Source organism: Leptonychotes weddellii, chromosome 6 (genome assembly GCF_054177405.1).
Source record: "Leptonychotes weddellii isolate Sample4059 chromosome 6, ASM5417740v2, whole genome shotgun sequence".
Lineage (NCBI taxonomy): Eukaryota > Metazoa > Chordata > Mammalia > Carnivora > Phocidae > Leptonychotes > Leptonychotes weddellii.
In genome coordinates, this window is record NC_138374.1 from 95,800,381 (window position 1) to 95,823,573 (window position 23,193).

A 23,193-nucleotide genomic window follows, 5' to 3' on the forward strand; every position below is an offset into this window, starting at 1 on the left:
AAAACCTCAATGAGATAGCACCCCACACCAGTCAGAATGGCTAAAATTAACAAGTCAGGAAACGACAGATGTTGGAGGGGATGCGGAGAAAGGGGATCCCTCCTACACTGTTGGTAGAAATGTAAGCTGGTGCAGCCACTCTGGAAAACAGTATGGAGGTTCCTCAAAAAGTTGAAAATAGAGCTACCCTACGACCCAGCAATTGCACTACTGGGCATTTACCGCAAAGATACAAATGTAGGAACCCGAAGGGTTACGTGCGCCCCGATGTTTATAGCAACAATGTCCACAATATTCAAACTATAGAAAGAGCGTAGATGTCCATTGACAGATGAATGGAGAAAGAATAAGTGGTGTGTGTGTGTGTGTGTGTATATATATATATATGAGATCTTGCCATTTGCAACGACGTGGATGGAACTGGAGGGTATTATGCTGAGCGAAATATGTCAATCAGAGAAAGACATGTATCATATGACCTCACTGATACGAGGAATTCTTAATCTCAGGAAACAAACTGAGGGTTGCTGGAGTGGTTGGCGGGGGTAACAGCGATGGGGTCGTTGGGTAATAGACATCGGGGAGGGTATGTGCTATGGTGAGCGCTGTGAATTGTGCAAGACTGTTGAATTACGGACCTGTACCTCTGAAACAAATAGGACATTATATGTTAAAAAAAAAAAATCAGGAGGGGAAGAATGAAGGGAGGGGAAATCGGAGGGGGAGATGAACCATGAGAGACTATGGACTCTGAGAAACAAACTGAGGGTTCTAGAGGGGAGGGTGTTGGGAGGATGGGTTAGCCTGGTGATGGGTATTAAAGAGGGCACGTTCTGCATGGAGCACTGGGTGTTATACGTAAACAATGAATCATGGAACACTACATCAAAAGTTAATGATGTAATACATGTTGATTAACATAACATAATAAAAAAATAAAAAGAAAGACTTTTTTATCTATTTTAGGGTTTGTGCCTTTCCATATAAATTTTAGAATAAGTTTTGTATTTCTGCAAAATACCTTGCTGGGATTTTGATAGAAATTACATTAAACTTGTTGATCAATGCAGGAGAATTGACATCTTTACTGTGTTGAGTCTTACAATATACAAACATGTTTCTACATTTAATTAGTTCTTCTTTGATTCCTTACATCAGCATTTTGTAATTTTCAGTATATAGGTCCAGTATATAGGTTATGTGTTTTAAGTATGTACCTAATTATTTCATAGTATTTGAAATTATTATAAATGGTGTATTATAAATGGTGTTGTGTTTTTAATTTCAGTTCCGCATGCTCATTGCTGGTATATATCGGGGTGCACGTTTGATTGGCATTTGATTTTTCTGTACAGTCCTGTATACTGTGACCTTGCCTACTCAGATTTTTTTGTAGACTCCTTGGGATTTTTCAAATAGTCATGTCCTCTGCAAGGGACTGTTTTGTTTCTTCCTTTCTGATCTGCATGGCTTTTATTTCCATTTCTTGTCTTATTGCATTGGCTAAAGCTTCTAGCACTGTATTGAATAGGAGTGGTGAAAGACAAATTTGCATTATTCCTGATCTTGGGGAGAAAAGCATTATGTATAATTTTAGTTTTTTTTAATCAAGGTGAGAAGATTCCCCTCTATTCCTATTTTTCTAAGAATTTTTTTCACAAGTGGGTGTAGAATTTTATCAAATGCTTTTTCATTGATTGTTATAATCATATGATTTTTATGATTTTTCTTCTTTAGATTGTTCATGTAGTGGATTACACTGAATTTCAAATGTTAAATCAGCTTTGCATACCTAGAATAACACCACTGGTCATGGTGTATAATTCTTTTATATGTTGTTATATTCTGTTTGCTAATATTTTATTGAGGGTTTTGCATCCTCGGTTCTTGAGAGATAGTAGTCTATAGGGTTTTTTGTTTGTTTTTGTTACTGTCTTCTGTGGTTGTAGTATCAGGGTGATACTATCTCCATAAAAGGGGCTGGAAAGAAATGTTCCCTCCTGTTTTCTGGAAAGATTATGTAAAAATCAGTTTCTTTTTGTGGGTGGGTGGAGGTTAATTCTTTAAGTGTTTCTTAGATTACTTTGGTGAAACTATCTGGCCTGGAGATTTCTTTTTCTTTTTCTTTTTAAGATTGGGAGAAGCAGACTCCCCACTGAGCAGGGAGCCCAATGTGGGACTCGATCCTGGGACTCCAGGATCACGACCTGAGGTGAAGGCAGTTGCTTAACCAACTGAGCCACCCAGGCGCTCTGGCCTGGAGATTTCTTTTTCAGAAGAATTTAAACTATAAATCAATTGTTTTAATAGATAGGAGTATTAAAGGTGACTGTTTCATTCTGGGTTAGATTTAGTATTTTGTGGTTTTTGAGGAATTGGCTCATTTCATTTCTGTTGTCAATTTTGTGTCTACAGTGTCTACATAGAGTTGTTCATAGTATTCCTTTATTATCCTGCATTGATGATCCCCTCTCTCATTCCTAATGTCAATTTGTGTCTTTTCCTTTTTGTCCATCTTACTAGGGGTTTATCAGTTTTACTGAATTTTTTCCAAACAGTCATCTTTTGGTGTCCTTGATTTTATATCTGTTTTTCTGTTTTCAAGTTCATTGTTGTTCAGTGTTCATTGTTTTTCATTGCTCTTATGTTTTTGCTTTATTTCTACTTTCTTTTTTTTTATTATTAGTTTTTAAAGATTTTATTTATTTGACGGGGAGAGAGAGAGAGCACAAGCAGGGGGAGCGGCAGGCAATGGGAGAAGCAGTCTCCCCACTGAGCAGAGAGCCCGAAGTGGGGCTTGATTCCAGGACCCTGAGATCATGTCCTGAGCCAAAGGTAGATGCTTAACTGAGTGAGCCACCCAGGTACCCCTCTACTTTCTTAAGATGGAAACCTAGATTATTGATTTGAAACCTTTCTTTTTTCCTAATATAAGCATTTCATGCTCTAACCCTCTAAGTACCACTTCAGCTACATTTCACAAGTTTGAATACATTGTATTTTCATTTGGTTCAAATATATTCTGATTATTTTTGAGCTGTCATGTTTGACTCATAATTATATGACCCTAATTATTATTATATGGGTCATATAACAATGGGTCATATAAGTATGGATTATTTGAAAGTGTGTTTCTAAGTGTTTGGACATTTTCCTGTTATGTTTCTCTTATTTACAGTTTAATTCTATTGTATGAGGACATATTTTGTGTGATTTCAGTTTTTTAAATTTGTTAAGGTATGTTGACATAGGATATGGTCTGTCTTGGTGAATGTCTCATGTGCTTTTCAAGAGACTGTGTTCTGCTTTTGTTGAATGGAGTGTTCTATAAAGGTTAATTAGATCCAGTTGATTGGTGGTATCATTCAGTTCTTTTGTATCCTTGCTGTCTACTAGTTTACTGATTACTGAAAAGAATGTTGAAGTCATCAACTATAATCTTGGATTATGTCTGTTTCTCCTTTCTTGTCAGTTTTTTCCCTTCTCTATTTTGGAGCTTTATTGTCAGGTGCCATGTATTTAGGATTGGTGTGTTTTCTTGATGAACTGACCCTTTTATCATGATGAAATGTCTTTATTCATAGTTACATTCTTTGCACTGATGTCTACATTGTCTGATAGCAGTATAGCCACTCCAGCTTTATTTTTAATGGTTGACATATCTTTTTCTATCCTTTTACTTCTAACCTAGCCTACCTATGTCATTATATTTGAGGTAAGTTTCTTGAGACAGCGTATAGTTTAGTCATTTTTTAAATCCATTCTGATGATCTGAATTTTAGTTAGTATGTTTAGACATTTTACATTTAATATCATTTTTGGTATGTTTTGATTATAGGTCTACCATTTCATTGTTTTTATTTGTTACCTCTGCTTCTCATTCCTTTTCTTTTCCTTCCTTATTTTAGTATTATTTAGTGTTCTTTAGTAGTCTGTTTTACTTATTATATTTTTATTATATCTACCTATATAGTGTTTTGACTGGTTACTCCAGGAATTACAATATACATCTTGACTTTTCACAGTTTTACCACTTCAAGTGGTATGTATATATCTTACCACCATCTAGGTGTTTTACCCCTTCCCACCTCCTTTATGCTATGTTTACATATGACAAGTATATATGTTGAGAATTTATAATGTTACAGTTTTTCCTTTCCACCTTCAAACATTCAGGACAAGAATAGTCCATTATACTTCTCCAGATATTGATCATTTCTGTTACTCTTTATTTCTGATATTCCAACTTTCCTTCTGGTATCCTCTCCTCTCTATCCAGAGAACTTCCTTTAGCAATTCCTTTAGAGTATATCTGCTGACAATGAATTTTTTTAGTTTTCTTCATTGGAAGTGTATTTATTTTATCTTCATTCTTGAAAGATATTTTTGCTGGATGTAGGATTCTGGGTTACCAGTTATTTTATTTCAGGCCTTAAAAATTTCATTGCACTTTCTTCTGGCTTTCATAATTTCTGATGAAAAATCTGCAGGTTTGTAATTGTTCCTCTATAATAATATGTCATTTTCCTTTGTCTATGTTTAGGATGGTTTGTATTTAGCTTTCAGGAGGTAGATTATAATCTCCTTAGACATGGATTTCTGTTTGAGGTTTGCCACGCTTTTTGAATCTGTAGGTTTATGTCTTCCATCAAATTGGTGACGTTTTCAGACATTGCTTCAAATACTTTTTCTGCACTGCACTCTTTCTTTTCTCCTTCTGGGACTCCCATGAAGCAAGTGTTAAACCTTTTGGTATTGTCCTATAGGTCCCCAAGTCTCTGCTTTTGCTTTTGTTTTCCCAATTTTTTTCTCTCTGTTGTTCAGGTTGGATAATTTGTATGGATCTCTCTTCAAGTTCATGCATTCTTTTCTCTCTGTCCTGCTATTGAAAACAGACCTAGGGATTTTGATATTCGGTATAAAACCTTTTGCTGAATTCCCCTGTTTTTATGCTTGCCCACTTTCACTTTTGCCCTCCAGAAGACCCTCTGGTTTTCCAGCAGGAAAATAAGGTGTAGCTTCCTTTTTATATGGAAGAGTAGGGTTGGGTATCTGGAGATCTAACTGCTTCTTACACAGACCTTCTACCAGTGCTTTTGTCTGTTTCCACTTTACAGTCTCACTTCCAAAAACCGTGTAGTAGCAATTTCTGAGCATTTGCAGTATCTGGTATAAATTTGAGTTGCTTCTCAGTTTTTCCTGCTATAAGCTCAGGATTCTCCTTTCTCACGACTGCTTAGTAAGTTATCACTTGTCTTTTTTCTGTATCCAGAACATAGGTGGTGTTGTCTTCTGTTCTCTCTAACAGTGAGTTTGTATCTAAATCTGAATATTTTGGTGACGTTTCAGGAGAGAGAGGGTAGTCAGTTATGTATTCAAACTGCTGTCTTTCCCTGGAGTCAGGAAAAAAAATTGTAAACCTAAATTTTAAAATGTACTCCTATAGCAACTCTAAATTAAAGGTTTTCTTTGTCTTCTGATACATTCTAGGATGAGATCCCCACTGGAATGCCATGCCTGGAATCAGTGACTATTGGTGATGATGTTTGGGATGAGAACTGGTTACCTCTGCAGGCTAAAATGGGAAAAGGGGGTGATGCTGCCTCCCACTTATTTACCTCAAGTCTTGGTGGAAAGAAACCCTACCTATCATGTAAAGAAATGCCACAAAAGGTTAGATCCCTGGGAAAACAGCAAATCATTACTGAAAAATGGAAATGTAAATTTCCTCAAGAAATCTATACACTCTGGAATTCAAGACGATTTATCACATGATAATCCAGAAGAATTCATTTTTTTCCCCCCAAGATGGTAGTGATAGAGAGGAGGACAAGTTGAAACAGGAAAGAATAAATCATGGACTTATTGTCCCATCTAACCTTTTAACCATTATGATTTTTGTTTTATCATTGGAATCTTAGGCCTTGGGATCTATAAATAAGCTGTTTTCACTAATTTTGTTTTTATTGCATTAACTTTATCATATAATCTCTGGGTCTCTGTACTGAGAATGTTAGCTAATATTGGGCCTAACTATATGTTTAAAATGTAATTTACTTCCCACTGGTTATTAGAAGAAATATCTACAGTTAAATTGCTCCTTATTATTTATGCCATTTAAACACTAGATGATCATGAAAAATCATCTGGCCATGAAAACAGTATTGAAGAAAATACTATAAACCAGAGTTGTATTTGTTTTTATGACACCTGTGTGTTCCAAGGAATTCAAGATATTGGATATGGACCAATAAAACAAGGGGGGAAATTCACACAGATATAGAAACTTAATAAACACCTTTTCTTGTTTAATCAACTTTGCCTCCTAGCCTTTACCTTGCCCATATTATTCTCTGTCTGGATCATGTGGCACTATGTCTTAGTTTATGCTTGCAATTTTTTCTCTTTAGGATTGGTGCTTTTCTGGACCCGAAGATATATGGGATGATTCGTGGCAGACTTCAGGCCTTGTGAATGGAATGAAAGTAGAAGTTCAAAAACAAGAGGGATTGGGTGCTCAGGAAAAAAATACTGGCACAACCAGGATTCAAAAGGTAAATGTCTCATAAATGTTATTGAAAGATTCTCATGAGGAAGTGCTTTCGTTTTTAGAAAGTAAAATTCTTGTTAATGATCCCTCTATAGCATTTGATGGAATACATATACACAAAATGTAGGTTGATTTTAAAATTAATTTCAGTCAACTTAATTTATCTCTTCAGAAGAAAATCCCAAGCTTAGAATTGAAAGATTGATAACATCTCTGTGTAAGAGGTATAGAAAACAGGTATTTTCATATAATTGAGCCAAAAATATAAATCTCTATTTTTTTCTTTTATGTTGCTGTGGCAGAAAGCACTAATCCTGGAACAAAATATATTTGCTCTGTGTTTCTGAAATATATTATGAGCATCCTGAAAACAGCAGGACAATTTGTGTGAATCATGAAATCTGGCCACCAGGCCTCTGCACTTTTATTTTTATGTGTCACAATTGAAAATAAAGGACTCAAGGCTGGGAGACTTATTGAAAAGCAGATTTGTGGAAGATGGGTTTTCTGAATGATGTATTTCCTATAAAATATGGTTATTTTGTATGAGAGCATTGATAAAGTATGCTATATTACATAGAATACTCTGTTCCAGAAATGTGGGTTGCTTAGCAGCACAGATTTAGTTTTAGGATAACACCTCAACCCTTCAAAAAAAAAAAACCCAGTACCCATTAGCAGTCACACCCATTTCCCATCCTCCCATAGCCTGAGGCAACTACTAATCTGCTTTCTGTCTCTATAGATTTGCTTATTTGGGGCATTTCATATAAATGTCATATAATATGTGGTCATTTGTGTTTCCTTTGTTTCCTTTGCTGTGCAGATTTTTAGTTTCATGTAGTCCCACTTGTTTATTTTTGCTTTTGTTGCTTTTGCTTTTGGTTTCATATCCAACAAATGATTACCAAAACCAGTGTCCTAAAGCTTCCCCCCTATCTTTTCTTCTGGGAGATTTATAGTTTCAGTCTTATGTTTAAGTCTTTAATCCATTTTGAGTCAGTTTTTGTGTATAGTGTAAGATAAAGGTCATTCGCCTGTGGATATCCACTTTTCCCAGCATCATGTGTTGAAGACACTGTTCTTTCCCCGTTGTGTAGCCTTGGCACCATTATCAAAGATTGGTTGACTGAATATGTGTGTTTTTATTTTGGGGCTCTCGATTTTATTCTTTTGGTCTATATGTCTGTTTTATGCCAGTCCCATAATGTTTTTATTACTGTAACTTTGTAGTATATTTTGAAATCAGGAAGGGTGATCCCTCCTCCCCCCCACCCTTAAGATTGTTTTGGCTCTTTGGGGTCCTTTATGGTTTCATATGAATTTTAGGATTGTTTTTCTGTTTATGTAAAAAATGCCATTGACATTTTGTTAGGAATATCTTTGAACCTGTAGATCACTTTGGGTAGTATGGAAATTTTAATAATATTAATTCGTCCAATCCATGATATGGAATATCTTCCCATTTATATGGTTTCTTCCATCAATGTTACATAGTTTTCAGTGTACAGATCTTTCACCTCCTATTCTTTTTGATGCTATTGTGAATGTGATTGTTTTCTTAATTTCCTTTTCAAGTAATTTCTACACCCCGTGATGGGCTTGAACTCACAGCCTCCGAGATCTAGAGTCAACATGCTCTACCAAATGAGCCAGCCAGGCACTCCTTAATTTCCTTTTCAAGTAGTTCATTGTTAGTATATAGAAATGGAACTGATTTTTGTTTGCTGATATTTGAGTTTTCTCTTACTAATCTAGCTAAAGATTTGTAAATTTTGTTTACAGCTTCACAAAACTAGCTCTTAGTTTCATTGATTTTTTTTCTATTGTGTATTTCATTAATTTTTACTCTAATTTCTGTTATTTCATGCCTTCTGCTAATTTTGGCCTTAGTTCTTTTTTTAATTCCTTAAGGTATAAAGTTAAGTTGTTTGTGATTCTTTATTTTTATGTAGGCATTTACTGCTATAAGCATTCCTCTTCATCTACCTTTGGCTCAGGTTGTGATGCTGGAGTCCTGGGATCGAGCCCCCGCATCAGGTTCCCTGCTCAGTGGGGAATCTGCTTCTCCCTCTCCCTCTGCCCCTCCCCCCTGTTCATGTTCTCTCCCTCCCTCCCTCTCTCTCAAATAAATAAAATCTTAAAAAAAATTCCTCTTAGTTCTCATTTTGCTGTATCCCATCAATTTTGGTGTGCTGTTTTCATTTGTCTCAGGATATTTTCTAGCTTCTCTTTGATCTCTTTTTCGACCCATTGTTTGTTCAGGAATATGTTGTTTAATTTCCCAGGTTTCTGAATTTAATCTTCATTTTTGATGGATATTTTCCCTGAGCATTGAATTTTAGGGTGGCACTTTTTTCAGCCCTTTGAAGATATCCTACCATTATGTTCTGGCTTCTGTTGGATTGTCAGCTGTCAGGTGTCATTGTTCCGTTGACAATGATGTCTTTTTTCTCTGGCTTCTTTTAAGATTTTTCTGTCTTTTGCTTTAGGCTCTTTGATAATTATATATCTAGATGTAATTTCCTTTGGATTTACTCAACTTGTGGTTCACTGAGCTTATTGAATAAGAAGGTTGATGCCCTTCATCAGTTTTAGAAAATTCTGGCCTATTTGTCTAATCAAATAGTGCTTTTCCCTCATTATCGCCCTCCTGCTGGCATTCCAGTTACCGTGTGCTAGCACTTTGGCTGAGTCCCACATGCCTGTTGGGCTCTCTTCTCATGTTTACATTTTTTCTTTTTTCTTTTTTTCCTGTGTCTCACTTTGGTGATTTTCTATTGATTCTTCCAGAATACTAGTCCTGTCATCTGTGGGATCTGTTCTGCTGCTAAACCCACACATTGAATTCTTAATTTCAAACATTTTTCAGTTCTAGAATGCCCATTTGATTCTTTTTTAAAATAAATTTGAATTCTCTGCTTAAATTCTCTACATTTTCATCAATTTTTTTCTGTCACTTCCTCTACATTCTTAATCATGCTAATCACATTTATTTTAAAGTTTTTTTTTTCCAGATAATGCCAATATCTGAATGTTCTTCCCCGCCCCCGCCCCCCGTATTTGGTCTTGTTCTTTGATCCTGTTTCAGGTGGGGGGGGGTGTGGAGAAAGTGGGAAGCATACCTGATTTTTTTTAATTGAATATTTGACATTATGGATAAAAAATTATAGAGGCTCTAGATGAGTTGTCTTCCTCCAAGGCAGACTGAGATGTCCTGTGGCTGACAGATACCAGCCAGTCACCTTAACACACACAATGAGGTTTGGTTTTAGGCTTTGTTAGGACTGCTCTTTTTCACTTTTGCCCTTACTCCTTAGATGTGGCTATTATTTCTAACATGGGATCCTTTGGGGATCTCAGCTGAAAGCCTTGGTGGGGCTCAGACTCCATCCTCCGCTCCTCAGCTTTTATAAGTATAATTCATGTTCCATAGTTACCCATTTAAAGTGTACAGTTTTTTTTTTTTAAAGATTTATTTATTTATTTGAGAGAGAGAGAATGAGAGAGAGAGAGAGAGCACATGAGAGGGGGTAGGGTCAGAGGGAGAAGCAGGCTCCCTGCCGAGCAGGGAGCTCGATGCGGGACTCGATCCCGGGACTCCAGGATCATGACCTGAGCCGAAGGCAGTTGCTTAACCAACTGAGCCATCCAGGCGCCCCTAAAGTGTACAGTTTAATGGCTTTAGTATATTCACTAGTCCATTAGCTTATTGCGCATTCATCCCACAAGCAATTGTAGAACATTTTCATTATTTCCCAAATATACCCTGCGTCCCTTAGCTGACACCCTACCCTTTATCTGCCAGATACTCATCTACTTTCTGTCTCCATTGATTTGCTTATTTTTTGTGACATTTCATGTATTTAGAATCAGTACAATATGTGATCTTTTGTGTCTGGCTTCCTAACATAATATTCTCAAGGTTGATCATGTATCAGTACTTTATTTCTTTTTATGGTTGAATAATCCATTGTATGGATAGACCACATTTTGTTTATCCATCATCAGCTGATGGATATTTGAGTTATTTTCAGTTTTTTGCTATTATGAATAATGTTGCTGTGACATTCATGTACATGTTTTTATGGAGACATGTTTTAAATTTTATGAGGGTATGTACCCTAGGAGTGGAATTGCTGGGTCATATGGTAACTCTTTGTTTAATGTTTTGAGGAATTGCCAGACTTTCCTAAATAGACATTCCCACTGGCCATATAAGAGTGTTCCAATTTTTCCACGTCTTTGCCAGTACTTGTTATATCTATTTTTTTTTTTTAAGTCATAGCCATCCTTGTGGGTGTGAAGATATATGTTATTGGGGTTTGGGGCTATGCTTTTGATTACATATGTTAATCATGTTTCTTGAAATTCGTCTGTCATTTACCTCTAGTTCCATGAGGTGAATTTTCAGATAACTATGATGGAGGTAGTCATTGATAACTACAGAGAGCTGAATCTGGTAGTATGATGCTACTCAAAGTATAATGTGCTTACACATCCCTTAAGAATCTTGTGAAGCTGCAGGATCTGAGTAATTTGGGATGGGGACACAGGTTCTGCATATCTAGCAAGCTCCCAGGTGATGCTGCTGGTTGGTGAACCACATTTTGAGCAGCAAGGCTGGAGAACACTCTTCGGAGAAAGAACCTTGACTGTCAATTAAATGCTCAAATTGCCTGCGGGCAGTTGCTGTCAGAGTGTCATACAAATTTAGAAAGCATTCACCTGTGTTTTTTCTTTTTTCTTTTCAGAATAAGCTATCAGAATGCATCTTAAATATGTTTTAACAGTGCATCTTCAAAATCATACTTAAGAGGAAAGAAAAAGGATATAGCCTCAAAAATTTGTTTCTGATTTCAATTTTTGTTAAACTACTGAAAATAGACAGCGGGACATAGTGTAAAAAACACTTGGTCTGGCTGGTCTGCAATCTACGGCTTAGCTTCACCACAGACTAAAATCTACAGGTTGGCACAAGTTACCTTTTGGAGCCTCAGTTTGTCCATTGGCAAAGACCGATTTAGATAGTGATCTTTTCAGCTCTGAAAATTTATCATATAAATATTTATTTACCTGCCTTTGGAGCCTTATTGAAAGAACTCACTAATGCTTAGCCTCATTCTGAGAATAAACTTACAGGGTAACTAAAACACACATGAATTGCATAAGCCAAGTAAAAATTTGAATCTGCATCTTTGATTTCCTGAAGTAGCATATTGTGTGGCCAGTATAGCTAATCTGAAATGTTTCATTTTTGCTGTCAAAAAAGGCTACCCACATAGCCCTTTGTATATTGCATAATTGTATAACTGCATTCATGCCAGCCATGTTTGAAAATGAGCAGGATTTTTTTTGTTGTTATGGAACAAAAAGGGAATGCCAACTGATACTAGATGTCTACTACATATGAGGCTGAAGAACATACAAAGCTACATTTTCTGTTTGTATAATTACTGGTTCAGTTCACTCAGGGCAGATCCCAGACTGTTGGCAGCCTAGTCAGGGTAGGGCTGGCTCCACTCATATTAATGCCAGTTACCATCACAGAAGGTGAATGCTAAGTTACCATAGATTGTATCTGCTTCAGCAATGACTGTACGGTAGGACATAGGATCTCATGGTTAAAATTTGATATTCTATTCACTTAAGTCCAGTTTAGTCTCCATAGGGATGTTCATCTTTTTTTCTCAAACCCTGGTTCTTAATACTCCATTTTGTCTCTTCTTTTGAGGAGGCTTCCTTTAACTAGTTTATGTTCTCTTGGTGTGTTCACACTGCAGAATGCGGGCCAGGCCTCCATTCATGGCTGGCTGCAGGACACACACTGTTTCTCCAACTGAGGGCTGTGAGCTTGGGGACAGGGATCCTGTCTTACTGGGAGATGGTGAGAACAGGGACTGGGCTGAGTTCCCATCTTTGCTTTGTCACCTACTGGTTAACACTGGATAGCTTCGCCTCTTGTGAAAAGCGTTCTGCTAAGTGAAAGGGCCCATGGTGAGGACGACAGAACCCCAAAGCTAGAGCGGTCGTACTGAGGTTTGAATGAAGAAGCACGTGCAGGTAGCCTGGCCCTGTGCGGGACATGAGCACTCGCCGCCTTCTCTCGCCTTTCCCGCCGCCCTTCCACAGCTCTGTGTGGCCGCTTTCAGCACCGTGTTTGCTCGTAATGTGTGTTCAATAAATGTTTCTTGAATTGAATTGATGGTCACTAAGTTAGAAAAGGACTGTTTTTTTCTAGAGAGGAACTAGGTTCTTAAAAGTGAGTAGTGGTATTCAGATATGAAAAATATTTGTCTCTATAACTAAGGAACCAAAACAGGGTTAATTCTTCCTGTTACACTAACAACTACTTTTCATGCTTTTGCCCTACTTTTCTCATACTGCAGCAGCCAAACCTAGAGAGTTCTTCGGATTCTTCCACACTGCCCAAGTTGGAGGAGTTCTACATCTCTCTGATTCGGTCGCAGCAGTCAGCGGAAGGGAGCCAGCCCGAGGCCAGCAGTGTCCAGACTCCGGTCAAGCCCGTTCAGCTGTCCTCAGCAGCCCTTAATGCAACGCCTCCGGTGCTTGATCCTGCAGAAAAACGCTCTGGTTCAGGTAGCTTTACATTTAATTGACAAACACAGTGGTTTATCATCCTGCTAAAAAGCCTGCATTGATCTTTTCAGAACCTACCTTGAAAAATTGCTGACTTTAGCCTTGGTCTCAAGTCCTTACTGAGCTCAGTTGTCCCTTCTATTTGCCACTCCTCTTTTTATGTGCAGTTTGGTTGGGGGGCGTCTGTTTTACATACAGTAGAATTTGCCAGTTTTGATTAGATGGTTCTGTGAGTTTTGACACATGTATACAGTCTTGCTGCCACCACAGTCGTGACCTAGAACAACTCCACCAGTTCTTTGCTTCCCTCTGCAGTCATTCCCTCCCCTTGCTTGCTGGTTCCTGCATGTTACTTTCTCTTTTCTAGAATTTCATAGAGTCATGCCTTACATGGTTTTTAAGTTTGACCTTTTTCACTGAGCATGATGTTTTAGAGATTGATTTATGTTGTTGCCAGTGTCAAAAATTCTTATTTGTTGCTAAGTGGTACCCAGTTGTATGGATATCTCTTCATCAGATGAACAGATTTGGGCCTTTATGAATAAAGCTGCCGTGAACAGTCATACACACAGCTCTTTGTGTAGACATAGTCAGTACGTACCAAGGAGTGAAATTGCTGGGTCACGTGATCACTGCACGATTAACTTTTTGAGAACTGCCAAAACGTTTTCCAAAGTGGCTCTTCCATTTTTGATTCACACAGGATTACATGAAATCTGATTGCTCCATCTCCTTGCCAACAAATGATACTACCAATCTTTTAAAATTTTGCTATTCTAGTGCATGTGTAGTGATATCTTATTGTGGTTTTAATTTATATTTCCCTGTTTGCCAGTGAGGTTGACCATCTTTTCATGTGCTTATATGCAATCTGTAAATCTTCCTTAGTGAACTTACATGTTCAAATATTTGCTCATTTTTTATTGGATTATCATCTTTTCATTGATTTGTAAAAATTATTCTGGACAAAAAGCTTTGTCAGATATATACATCTATATGTATGTGATATATATCTCACAAATATTTTAAGTGTGTGACTTCCTTAGCAGCATCTTTGGAAGAGCAAAAGTTTTCATTTTGATGAAGTCTGATTGATTTTTTTCTTAATAGAAAGTTTGAGCTTTTTGTGTCCTATTTAGAAATCTTTCCTAACCCAAGTAACTGATTTGCTCTTTTTCTTATGAAAAGTTCTGTAGTTTTAGGTCTTAAAATTAGATCTGTGATCCAATTTGTTAATTTTTGAGTTACGGTTTGCATTAATATTATGATGTGATGTAAGGATCAATGTTTATTTTGATTGCATATAAATATTCAGTTCTAGCACCATTTGTTGAAAAGACTATCCTTTTTTAAACTGCCTTGCTGTCTTTGTCAGAAGTCAGTAGGCTGTATATGTGAGGGTCTATTTCTGCACTTCCTATTATGTTTTATTGGTTTATATGGCTTTATACCACTGCCTTGATTAGTGTGGCTTTATATGTCTTGAAATCATACAGTTTTGTTCTTTTTCAAATTGTTTTGGCCATTTTAGGTCATTTTCCATATGAATTTTAGAATTAACATAAATGTACACAAAGCCTGCTAAAATTTTTATTGGGATTTTTTTTATTCATTGTAATATTAGTTTCAGGTGTACAATATAGTGGTTCAACAATTCCATACATCACCTGATGCTCATCCCCACAAGTGCCTCCTTAATCCCCATCACCTATTCAATACTTGCCCTCCCCTGCTTCTGGTAACGTTACAGTTCTTTTTTTTTTTTTTTAAGTTTTTATTTAAATTCCAGTATAATTAACATACAGTATAATACTGCTTTCAGGTGTACACTTTAGTGATTCAGCACTTCCATACATCACCCAGTGCTCATTACAACAAGTGCACTCCTCAATCCCCATCATGTATTTTACCCATCCTCCACCCACCTCCCCTCTGGTGACCATCAGTTTGTTCTCTATAGTTGAGTCTATTTCTTGGTTTGCTTCTCTCTTTTCTCTCCCGTGCTCATTTGTTTTATTTCTCAAACTTCACATATGAGTGAAATCGTATGGTATATGTCTTTCTCCTGCAGACTGATTTCACTTCTCATAATACTCTAAAGCTCCATCCGTGTTATCACAAATGGAAGATTTCATTCTTTCTTATGGCTGAGTAATATTCCATTGTATGTACATATGTGTGTGGGTTTTTATATATATATCACCTCTTCTTTATCCTTTCATCAGTCAGTGGACACTTGGGCTGTTTCCATAATCTGGCTATTGTTGATAATGCTGCTATAAACATCAGGGTGCATGTATCCTTTTGAGTTTGTATTTTTGTATTCTTTGGGTAAATACCTAGTAGTACAATTGCTGGATCATAGGGTAGTTCTATTTTTAACTTTTTGAAGAACCTCCATACTGTTTTCCAGAGTGGCTGCATCAGTTTGCATTTCCACCAACAGTACAAGAGGATTCCCCTTTCTCCACATCCTTGTCAACACCTGTTGTTTTGTGTATTGTTGATTTTAGTCATTCTGACAGGTGTGAGATGATATTGCATTGTATTTTGATTTACATTTCCCTGATGATCAGTGATGATGAGCATCTTTTCATATGTCTGTTTGCCTCTGTATGTCTTCTTTGGAAAAATGTCTATTCATGCCTTTTGCCCATTTTTTAATTGGGTTATTTGTTTTTTGGGTGCTGAGTTGTAGAAGTTCTTTATATATTTTGGATACTAATCCTTTATCAGAGATGTCATTTGCAAATATCTTCTCCCATTCCATAGGTTGCCTTATTTAGTTTTGTTGATTGTTTATACCTTTGCTGTGCAGGAGCTTTTTATTTTGATGAAGTCCCAATAGTTTATTTTTGCTTTTGTTTCCCTTGCCTCTGCAGACATATCTAGAAAAAAGTTGCTATGGCTGATCTCAGAGGTTACTGCAAGTGTTCTTGTCTAGCTAGATTTCTAGCTGCCTCTGCTCTTGTACTTTTTCCCACAAATTCTAGGCACCTTGGCCTTCTTGAATTCCAAACTCTGTCTTTTCAACCCACTAAGATCTCCAGGCTCAGTTTGGCTTCTTCCTTCTTGTACTGAAGCCTAGAAACTATTCCAGCAGGAGCTAAGGTCGTTGTAGCACTTACTTCATTTGTTTCCCTTGTCTTAGGGATCACTGCCTTGCATGCTTGTTGTTCAGTGTATGAATCTGCTACTGTTTCAGACATTCTTCCAGTTGTTTAAAGCAGGAGGGGTTGTTTTTCAATCACTGTTGAATTAACATCAGATCTGGAAGCAGAAGTTTTGCTACTCTTTTAAATTCTTTGATCATGTGTCCCTGCTTTCATATATTTATACCTTTTAAAATCTGAGCTCACCAAAACTGTGTAAAACTTATTTTATTAGAACTCACCAGCTCTTTTCCTCTAGTGAGCATTAATTATAGCTTTATGATCAGAGTTTTATTTTTTGGAATACCCTGTCAAATTCTCCTTGAATATAATTCATCACAAATGTATGGAACATATACCACATGCTACTATGTTAGTTGCTAAAAATGCGAAGATGAATAAAGTACTGGATTATGTCTGTGTTTTCTCTAGATTTTTTGAAATCTGTGTTTTTAAGGTCTAGAGCAGTACTTTTCAAAATGTAATCATACTGGTATCAGTCTGCAAAGTGTTTGTGATGATGGACAACACATTAGCACATTATTTAGCTCACCTGCATTTTTTTTTTTTTTTTTTAACTAAAGCAGAATTTTCTTGAAAGAAGCAGTGTGTTGGCTTAGATGCTGGCAAAAGCTCCTTCTTTCATTGTAGGCAGGTAATAAAGAGTTCATGGTCTAGAGTATACGTGTGACAATGCCTAGCATCCCCTTCCTTGGCTGTTTGGAACTTTTGGCACTAATTCCTCAGGAATTTATTTTATGGCTGATAACCCGTTTTTGGGACTTCTTGTCCCAAACATCTTGGTCAGTTTTGTTTTTACACTGGTACACTCAAATTGAAACCACTTTGGCAATAGAAACACCATTGTGCTCTCTGCTGGAAGGAAATAGGAGAGCTTCAGGACTCCTCCCTGGAATTGGAATTCTATCCAATTTCTGATGTCCTAGAAAGAAATTTTCCCTTCCCTGTTCATAAGTACCTTTTTTCCTCTCTTTTCCCCCCCTCATTCTGACAAGGATTTATTTCATCTCAATTCCCCATTCTCATTTCCTTTCCATTTGTTGACTGATTTCTGAGTCTCATCCTCTCTAATTGTAACAGAAAATGTCACCACCTAAAGAAAATGATTGTCACACACACTAGTAAAGATTTAGAATGGGAAAGAGAAGGCAATGAGTGTGAGAACCCCTTGAAAAGACTTGTGTTTTCTTTCTTTTTCAGTGGAGAGCTCTCCAGAGAGCCTAAAGAATGATTTCTCTAGTAGCCATGCTATTACAGTATTCAAAGACAAGAGTCCCGTATTCAAAGACAAGAGTCCCGGAGCCCTGGACCAGCTCTCTTTGATCTTGTCTCCTGAGCACCAGATTTCTCAGAAGCTCTACATCCCTCGGAGCACAGCCACTGCGGCCTTAGGGGCTGCTGCACGGTTAGCCACCTCCAGGAGCCTCTTACACTGGTACCCCAGTGTGAAAAGGATGGAAACATGAGGGAGGGAGGAGGGGAGAAAATAATAAGCCAGGTGCTTTAGGGCTTGGTGATTTCCCAAGGCCAAAATGAGGAGGTATTGAGACAAAACAGTATTTTGATAGTTGATGCCTTTGTTTTTCTGTGTGATCATATGTTAGCTTTATTTTGCAAACAGTGCACTTTGTTGTGTAAGTATTGATATTTAATGTTTTAATTTTTATTGACAGTGTTTCTTATTCCGTATAAGTTTGTTCACCGTAATGTAGTAGTTTAAAGGAATTTTTATTTTTTGTTGTTTTTGTGTGTGTGTGTGTTTCTATAAATGTTTTTCTTGTACATATGATGACTGATAAATGAAAACTGAAAAACTAATGTTTTGTGATCCATATTTAGTAAGACAAAAATTATCTCAGATTCTTATTTCCAGAAAAAGGATGTCTGAATTGTAAAGGCTGCTTTTTCTTTTTCATTTGAAATTTTCTATATCATAGGGATAATTCAGGCCTCCAATTCTTACCATTATTATTTCTTTGAAATGCTAGAATCAGCCAGAAAATCCACATCCTGAAGCTTTGGTCATGTAAACACTTGCACATTTAAAAAAATGTAAGTAGTCTTTCAGTACAGTTTCCTGAAGACTAATAACAAAATTCTAGAGACTGGTTGTTGAAACTTGCCTGCACCGTCTCTGTAGGCCTCACAGTTCCCAGGAGCTTCAGCATTTAAGCATCTGTGGGACATGGTGTTCTCTGAAGTCAAATTGTGTGAAACACCATATGGCTAAAGGTATGAACTATCAAGAATAAACAAGAGACCGAAAGGTGAAATTGAAGAATATGAGTGGTACTAGTTTAAGTTCTTTGTGGTAAAATACTGGACTTATCCCCAAATTTAAAAAAATTGAATACAGATGCATTTCTTGAAGTAAAATCTGAGAAAGAGCTGTGAAATACTTGTGTGCCGAATATAACTCGATTCTCACCTTCCAGACCCCTCCTCTAAGGCTTCCTGTTTCAGCATTACATGGCAGAGCTGGCCCCTACTTCCTTTCTCTCTTTCTACAGTAAGGGATTTCTCTTCATCTCAACAACTTAATCAGCAAAATATCCACTGAGGAAGGGAGTGAGATGATATTAAATATGAAGTACATTTAAATTTAGACTATAACTGACTGAAACTTCTTTCTTAGAATTAAGCAATTATGAAACAAAGTTAAATCCTGAGTCTCTAACTACTGACGTGTTTTGGTTTAAAAACCTTAGAGAAAACATATTTAATACAATAAAATTTAAAAATCCAGATTCACCTTAAATTCCAGTATATCTGTAAGAATGATGATATTCTAATTAACAACAAAAAAAGGTAATCTGGAAACACCACTGATAGTTGACCCAACAGAAAGAACAGGTTTCCATTTGGGTTTTTGTGATTTTATATCAGACATCTTTATTGGAGAAGACAGTGGGAAAGTTATATGAAGGGTCAATGAACAGTTAAATATAGGACAGTTAAATATCATTTATGATAATCAACTATGTTACGAATTGGAAAAGTTCCGTTTTTCATGTAGGTTTAGGTAATTACCCACAACTTGTTCCTAAAGAAGAAAATTCATTTTGGAATATGCTTCTTAGAATTCTTCCTTTAAAGAAGCCAGGTTTGAGTAATATACTTCACTTCTTCAGATGGGCAGTCATTGGGTTGGGGCAAAGTGAATCTGGTAATATTTACATATTTAGTAGGTCATACTATAACTCTCTCTGTAATAGCATGAGCTACCAGGAGGAACTCTGCCAATGCTGGGTAACCTGACAGCAACTAATTTTATACTTTGCCAGTTAGATGGGGGTTATGGAATCAGTGTGCTAATAAGGCTCATTGTAATCCCATCCATTTGCAAATGGCCAGATAGACAATCATTTTAGACAGGGGCATCTCAAACTCATGAGTGTCAATACACTTTGAAAGAGGCCTATTTATAAATTAATAGTTAACATCCTGAGTGAGAAGAGTGAAGAATGAACCTCTGAGAGGCTTGGACATATTTTGACTACTTGGCTTTGACAGCCGATCTACCAATTTATTTACCTACCTTCTCCCATAAGGTGGGTTTTGCTTGGTAGTTAACTAAAATAGCCCAAAGCATCAAAAAAAAAAAATGTACTAGATCATTTGAACTTGAGTAAATAGATTCATGGATATGGGCAGGAATAGTAATAAGAAATGTTAAAAAGATAGGTAGATGCTCTGCAGTTTAGGGTTAAGTTAATTGTACAAAGATGGGTTGACATGTGTTATACTTACAACAGTCCCCCTCCCCATATTTTTGTTAAGGATCCATCAGAAGTAATGGAGTTCCCCAAGAAGTGTTGACTGAGAAGTGGGAGCTTGAGTGTGTGAGAGGGAATGGGGATGAGAACATAAAGGAAAATCCTGGTTATAAACTCTTTAGGGATGGAAGGAGGAGTAGCTTTACTAATAGCCACTCAGGTTTTAAATCCAGTGGCTTGTAGCCAATACTCGTCTCCCATCTAAAAACACATCATGGGATATCAAGAGAGGGGCCCTTGCAGCTGCAGTCAGCTCTGCCTGTACCCACCCTCTGACTCTCACAGCTGAGATGCCAGTTGCCCATTTCAAGGCGTAACGATAACTAGAGGCTTCTGCCTATAGTCAGATTCTGTCTAACCTGAAGACTTAGAATTACAGTTTTAATCTAAAGAGGACCTTAGATGAAGAAATTTGAACCCTAGAAAGACTGACTCATCTATGGTCACATGCCTTAAATTGCCTTATGGGCTGACTCTTAGCACTCTTTCCACAGGAAAATATTGCAACTCTGTCTTGTGTAGTTTAAATGATTTGGTGCCAGAAGACATAGTTTGGTAGATAAGTCCAAAAGAATGGTGGTTCTGATAGCTGAGGAAACCCCTGGTGTTGGAGGGGAGAGAGATTGATTTTTACAAGATCTTGTATTCTTGAATGTGGCTAGCTTAAATAACAGTGGGCCAATTCTGTGGCTAAAGAATCTGAATGGTGTGGGAGGCACGGTAAGGGATGAGAAACCAACATCTTACAGAGCAGTTTTAAGCTTCCTGCTGACATTTATACATGTGTAGCCAGGCTTTTCTAACAAACTTTTGATATCTTTTCAGAATTAAATTCATCTTATTTATGCATACAGTGTCATGGACAGCATTATTCATAATTTTGCAGGAGCCATCACTAAGACAATTCAAAATTTTCATTTCCTGGAGCCTGTTCAGATCTTGGCGTTTTCCAAGATGCCAACCAAAGTACATAGCAACTTGATCTGCCTGTATTCTTTGAACATAGCCCTATTCCTAACAGTTAGGTGTCATTTGTCTCATTTAGTCAGTCACCAGTCAGCCTAGGATGCTCTTGGTGTCATTAGCCTATTGGAACCAGAATACTTTAAATTCTGCTATTTTTAACCAGGTAGACAAATTATTTTAACTTCTCAGTCAAGGTGTTCTCTAATCAATTAGAATCACAGTTGACTTGTGTGCCACTTTTCACATGAAATTGAGTGTTTGACCCACTTCAAACCTGAGTGGAGAATTTATTCACAGCTAAAATTTCTTGGTTGTAAGCATAGTTTTCAAGAAATGCTTTTGGGTTTCTGTTTGGTATAAACTTTGTTTTAAATTTTGGTTAAAATTTTTAAAAATATTTTTTAATTTATGGAAAAATGTTTATAAGAAACAATGTTTACTTGATTATTATGTCTTAGTAATAATTTGATGAGGAAACCAAACTTAGGACTCTTTCTCTGCTCTCTAAACTTTTGTTATGGAACTAATGGGAACTTATTGGGATCAAGGAATTATGATTGGCCTAATGTTTGGAATTTGTAACAGCATTTTGCTTGATTTATATATTTATGAAGTTGGAATTTGTTTTGTCAAAAAATGTCGAGGTGTTTTTTTGTAACTAGTTTTTGTTGTGATGATTCTGCAGGAATGAACATTTCACTTAAATATGTGACCCAAAGAACTTAGTTGAGTAAAATACAAAATCTGCTTATACAGTTGTGCAAACAGAGATTTGACACTTTTCTTGGATAAAATATTTTTCTTCATTTTTGGCATGACCTTTTTATTCTTGACCTTTGTAAACCTTTGCTATGTTGTAGGTAAATACTTGTGTTCCATGAAGTTGGAATTCATTCACACTGGAGCCACGTCTTAAGTGGCTGACCACCACATTTTAGACTTGTGTTATTTCTCCTGTTAATAGCAATATGTCAAACCCTTCTCAGCCATGTTCCAGTTTCTTAAATTCTCTTCTGAGACTTTCCACACACACAATACCAAGCCTGCTCTCCACTTGCAGCTATAATTCCGTACTCTTTCAGCTGCTCACTTGATTGCCCAAGTTCCCATTCAGAGCCTTTGTTTGCTAAAGCTCTTCTGCCCGGAGCAGATTATTTCTAGGTGATTCTCAAACCCCATTCAGGTGGTTTGGTCAAATTTATCCTTAATCTGTCATTCCACGGGACGTAAGTAGGACATCCCAGCTCAGTTCATTTCTTACTGCAACAAATGACTCCTTGAAAAAAGTATCCTGTTACTGCAATTGTCATTCATATGTTCTGATGAAAAATCTCTTCTGATACCATATATAGGAAAATACCTGTCAGCTAAGTGAGACTCTCTGTGTACCAGGATATCGACTATGAAGCAAAGTGTATCCCCACAGGATGTTCCCTGTTTCTTCCCCATGATGCCTGTCTTCCTCCTTCATAATGGATACCTGTCTTCCCTTCTGCTTGGAAGAATGAAACTTAAACATATATGATATGGGCCAGAGTCAAAAGTTTACCCTTTCTTTTCTGAATATTAAAAGTAACAACATTCCTGTACTGATCTGGACTAGGATAGTTAAATTGGGAGTAGGGGGGTGGAACATTTGGCTATAATTGATGGCATACTTTTCACACCTCATGTTTTATTTTTTATTTATTTTTTTAAATTTTATTGTTAGTCACCATACAATACATCATTAGTTTTTGATGTGGTGATCCACGATCCATTGTTTTCATATAATACCCAGTGCTCCACGCAGTACATGCCCTCCTTAATACCCACCACTGGGCCAACCCATCCCACCACCCCTCTCCCCTCCAAAACCTTCAGTCTGTTTCTCAGAGTCCATAGTCTCTCATGGTTCGTCTCCTCCTCCGATTCCCCCCCTTCATTTTCCCCTTCCTTCTCCTAATGTCCTCCATGTTATTCCTTATGTTCCACAAATAAGTGAAACCATATGATAATTGACTTTCTCTGCTTGACTTATTTCACTTAGCATAATCTCCTCCAGTCCCATCCATGTTGATGTAAAAGTTGGGTATTCATCCTTTCTGATGGCTGAGTAATATTCCATTGTATATATGGACCACATCTT

General features: G+C 37.0%; 1 protein-coding gene across 3 annotated transcripts in view; it reads left to right on the forward strand.

Annotated features, from left to right (window-relative positions):
• Window positions 1-21,871, forward strand: part of TDRD5 (tudor domain containing 5) — a 94,330-nt gene extending 72,459 nt beyond the window's left edge. For all 3 annotated transcript variants that reach the window (XM_081824696.1, XM_081824697.1, XM_081824698.1), the window contains 4 exons: window positions 5,491-5,673; window positions 6,411-6,554; window positions 12,940-13,150; window positions 17,524-21,871. In XM_081824696.1, coding sequence (XP_081680822.1) covers window positions 5,491-5,673; window positions 6,411-6,554; window positions 12,940-13,150; window positions 17,524-17,789 — 804 coding nt within the window. In that variant the 3' untranslated portion in view covers window positions 17,790-21,871. The remainder of the gene's footprint in view (window positions 1-5,490; window positions 5,674-6,410; window positions 6,555-12,939; window positions 13,151-17,523) is intronic.
• The last annotated feature ends 1,322 nt before the right edge of the window (window positions 21,872-23,193 follow it).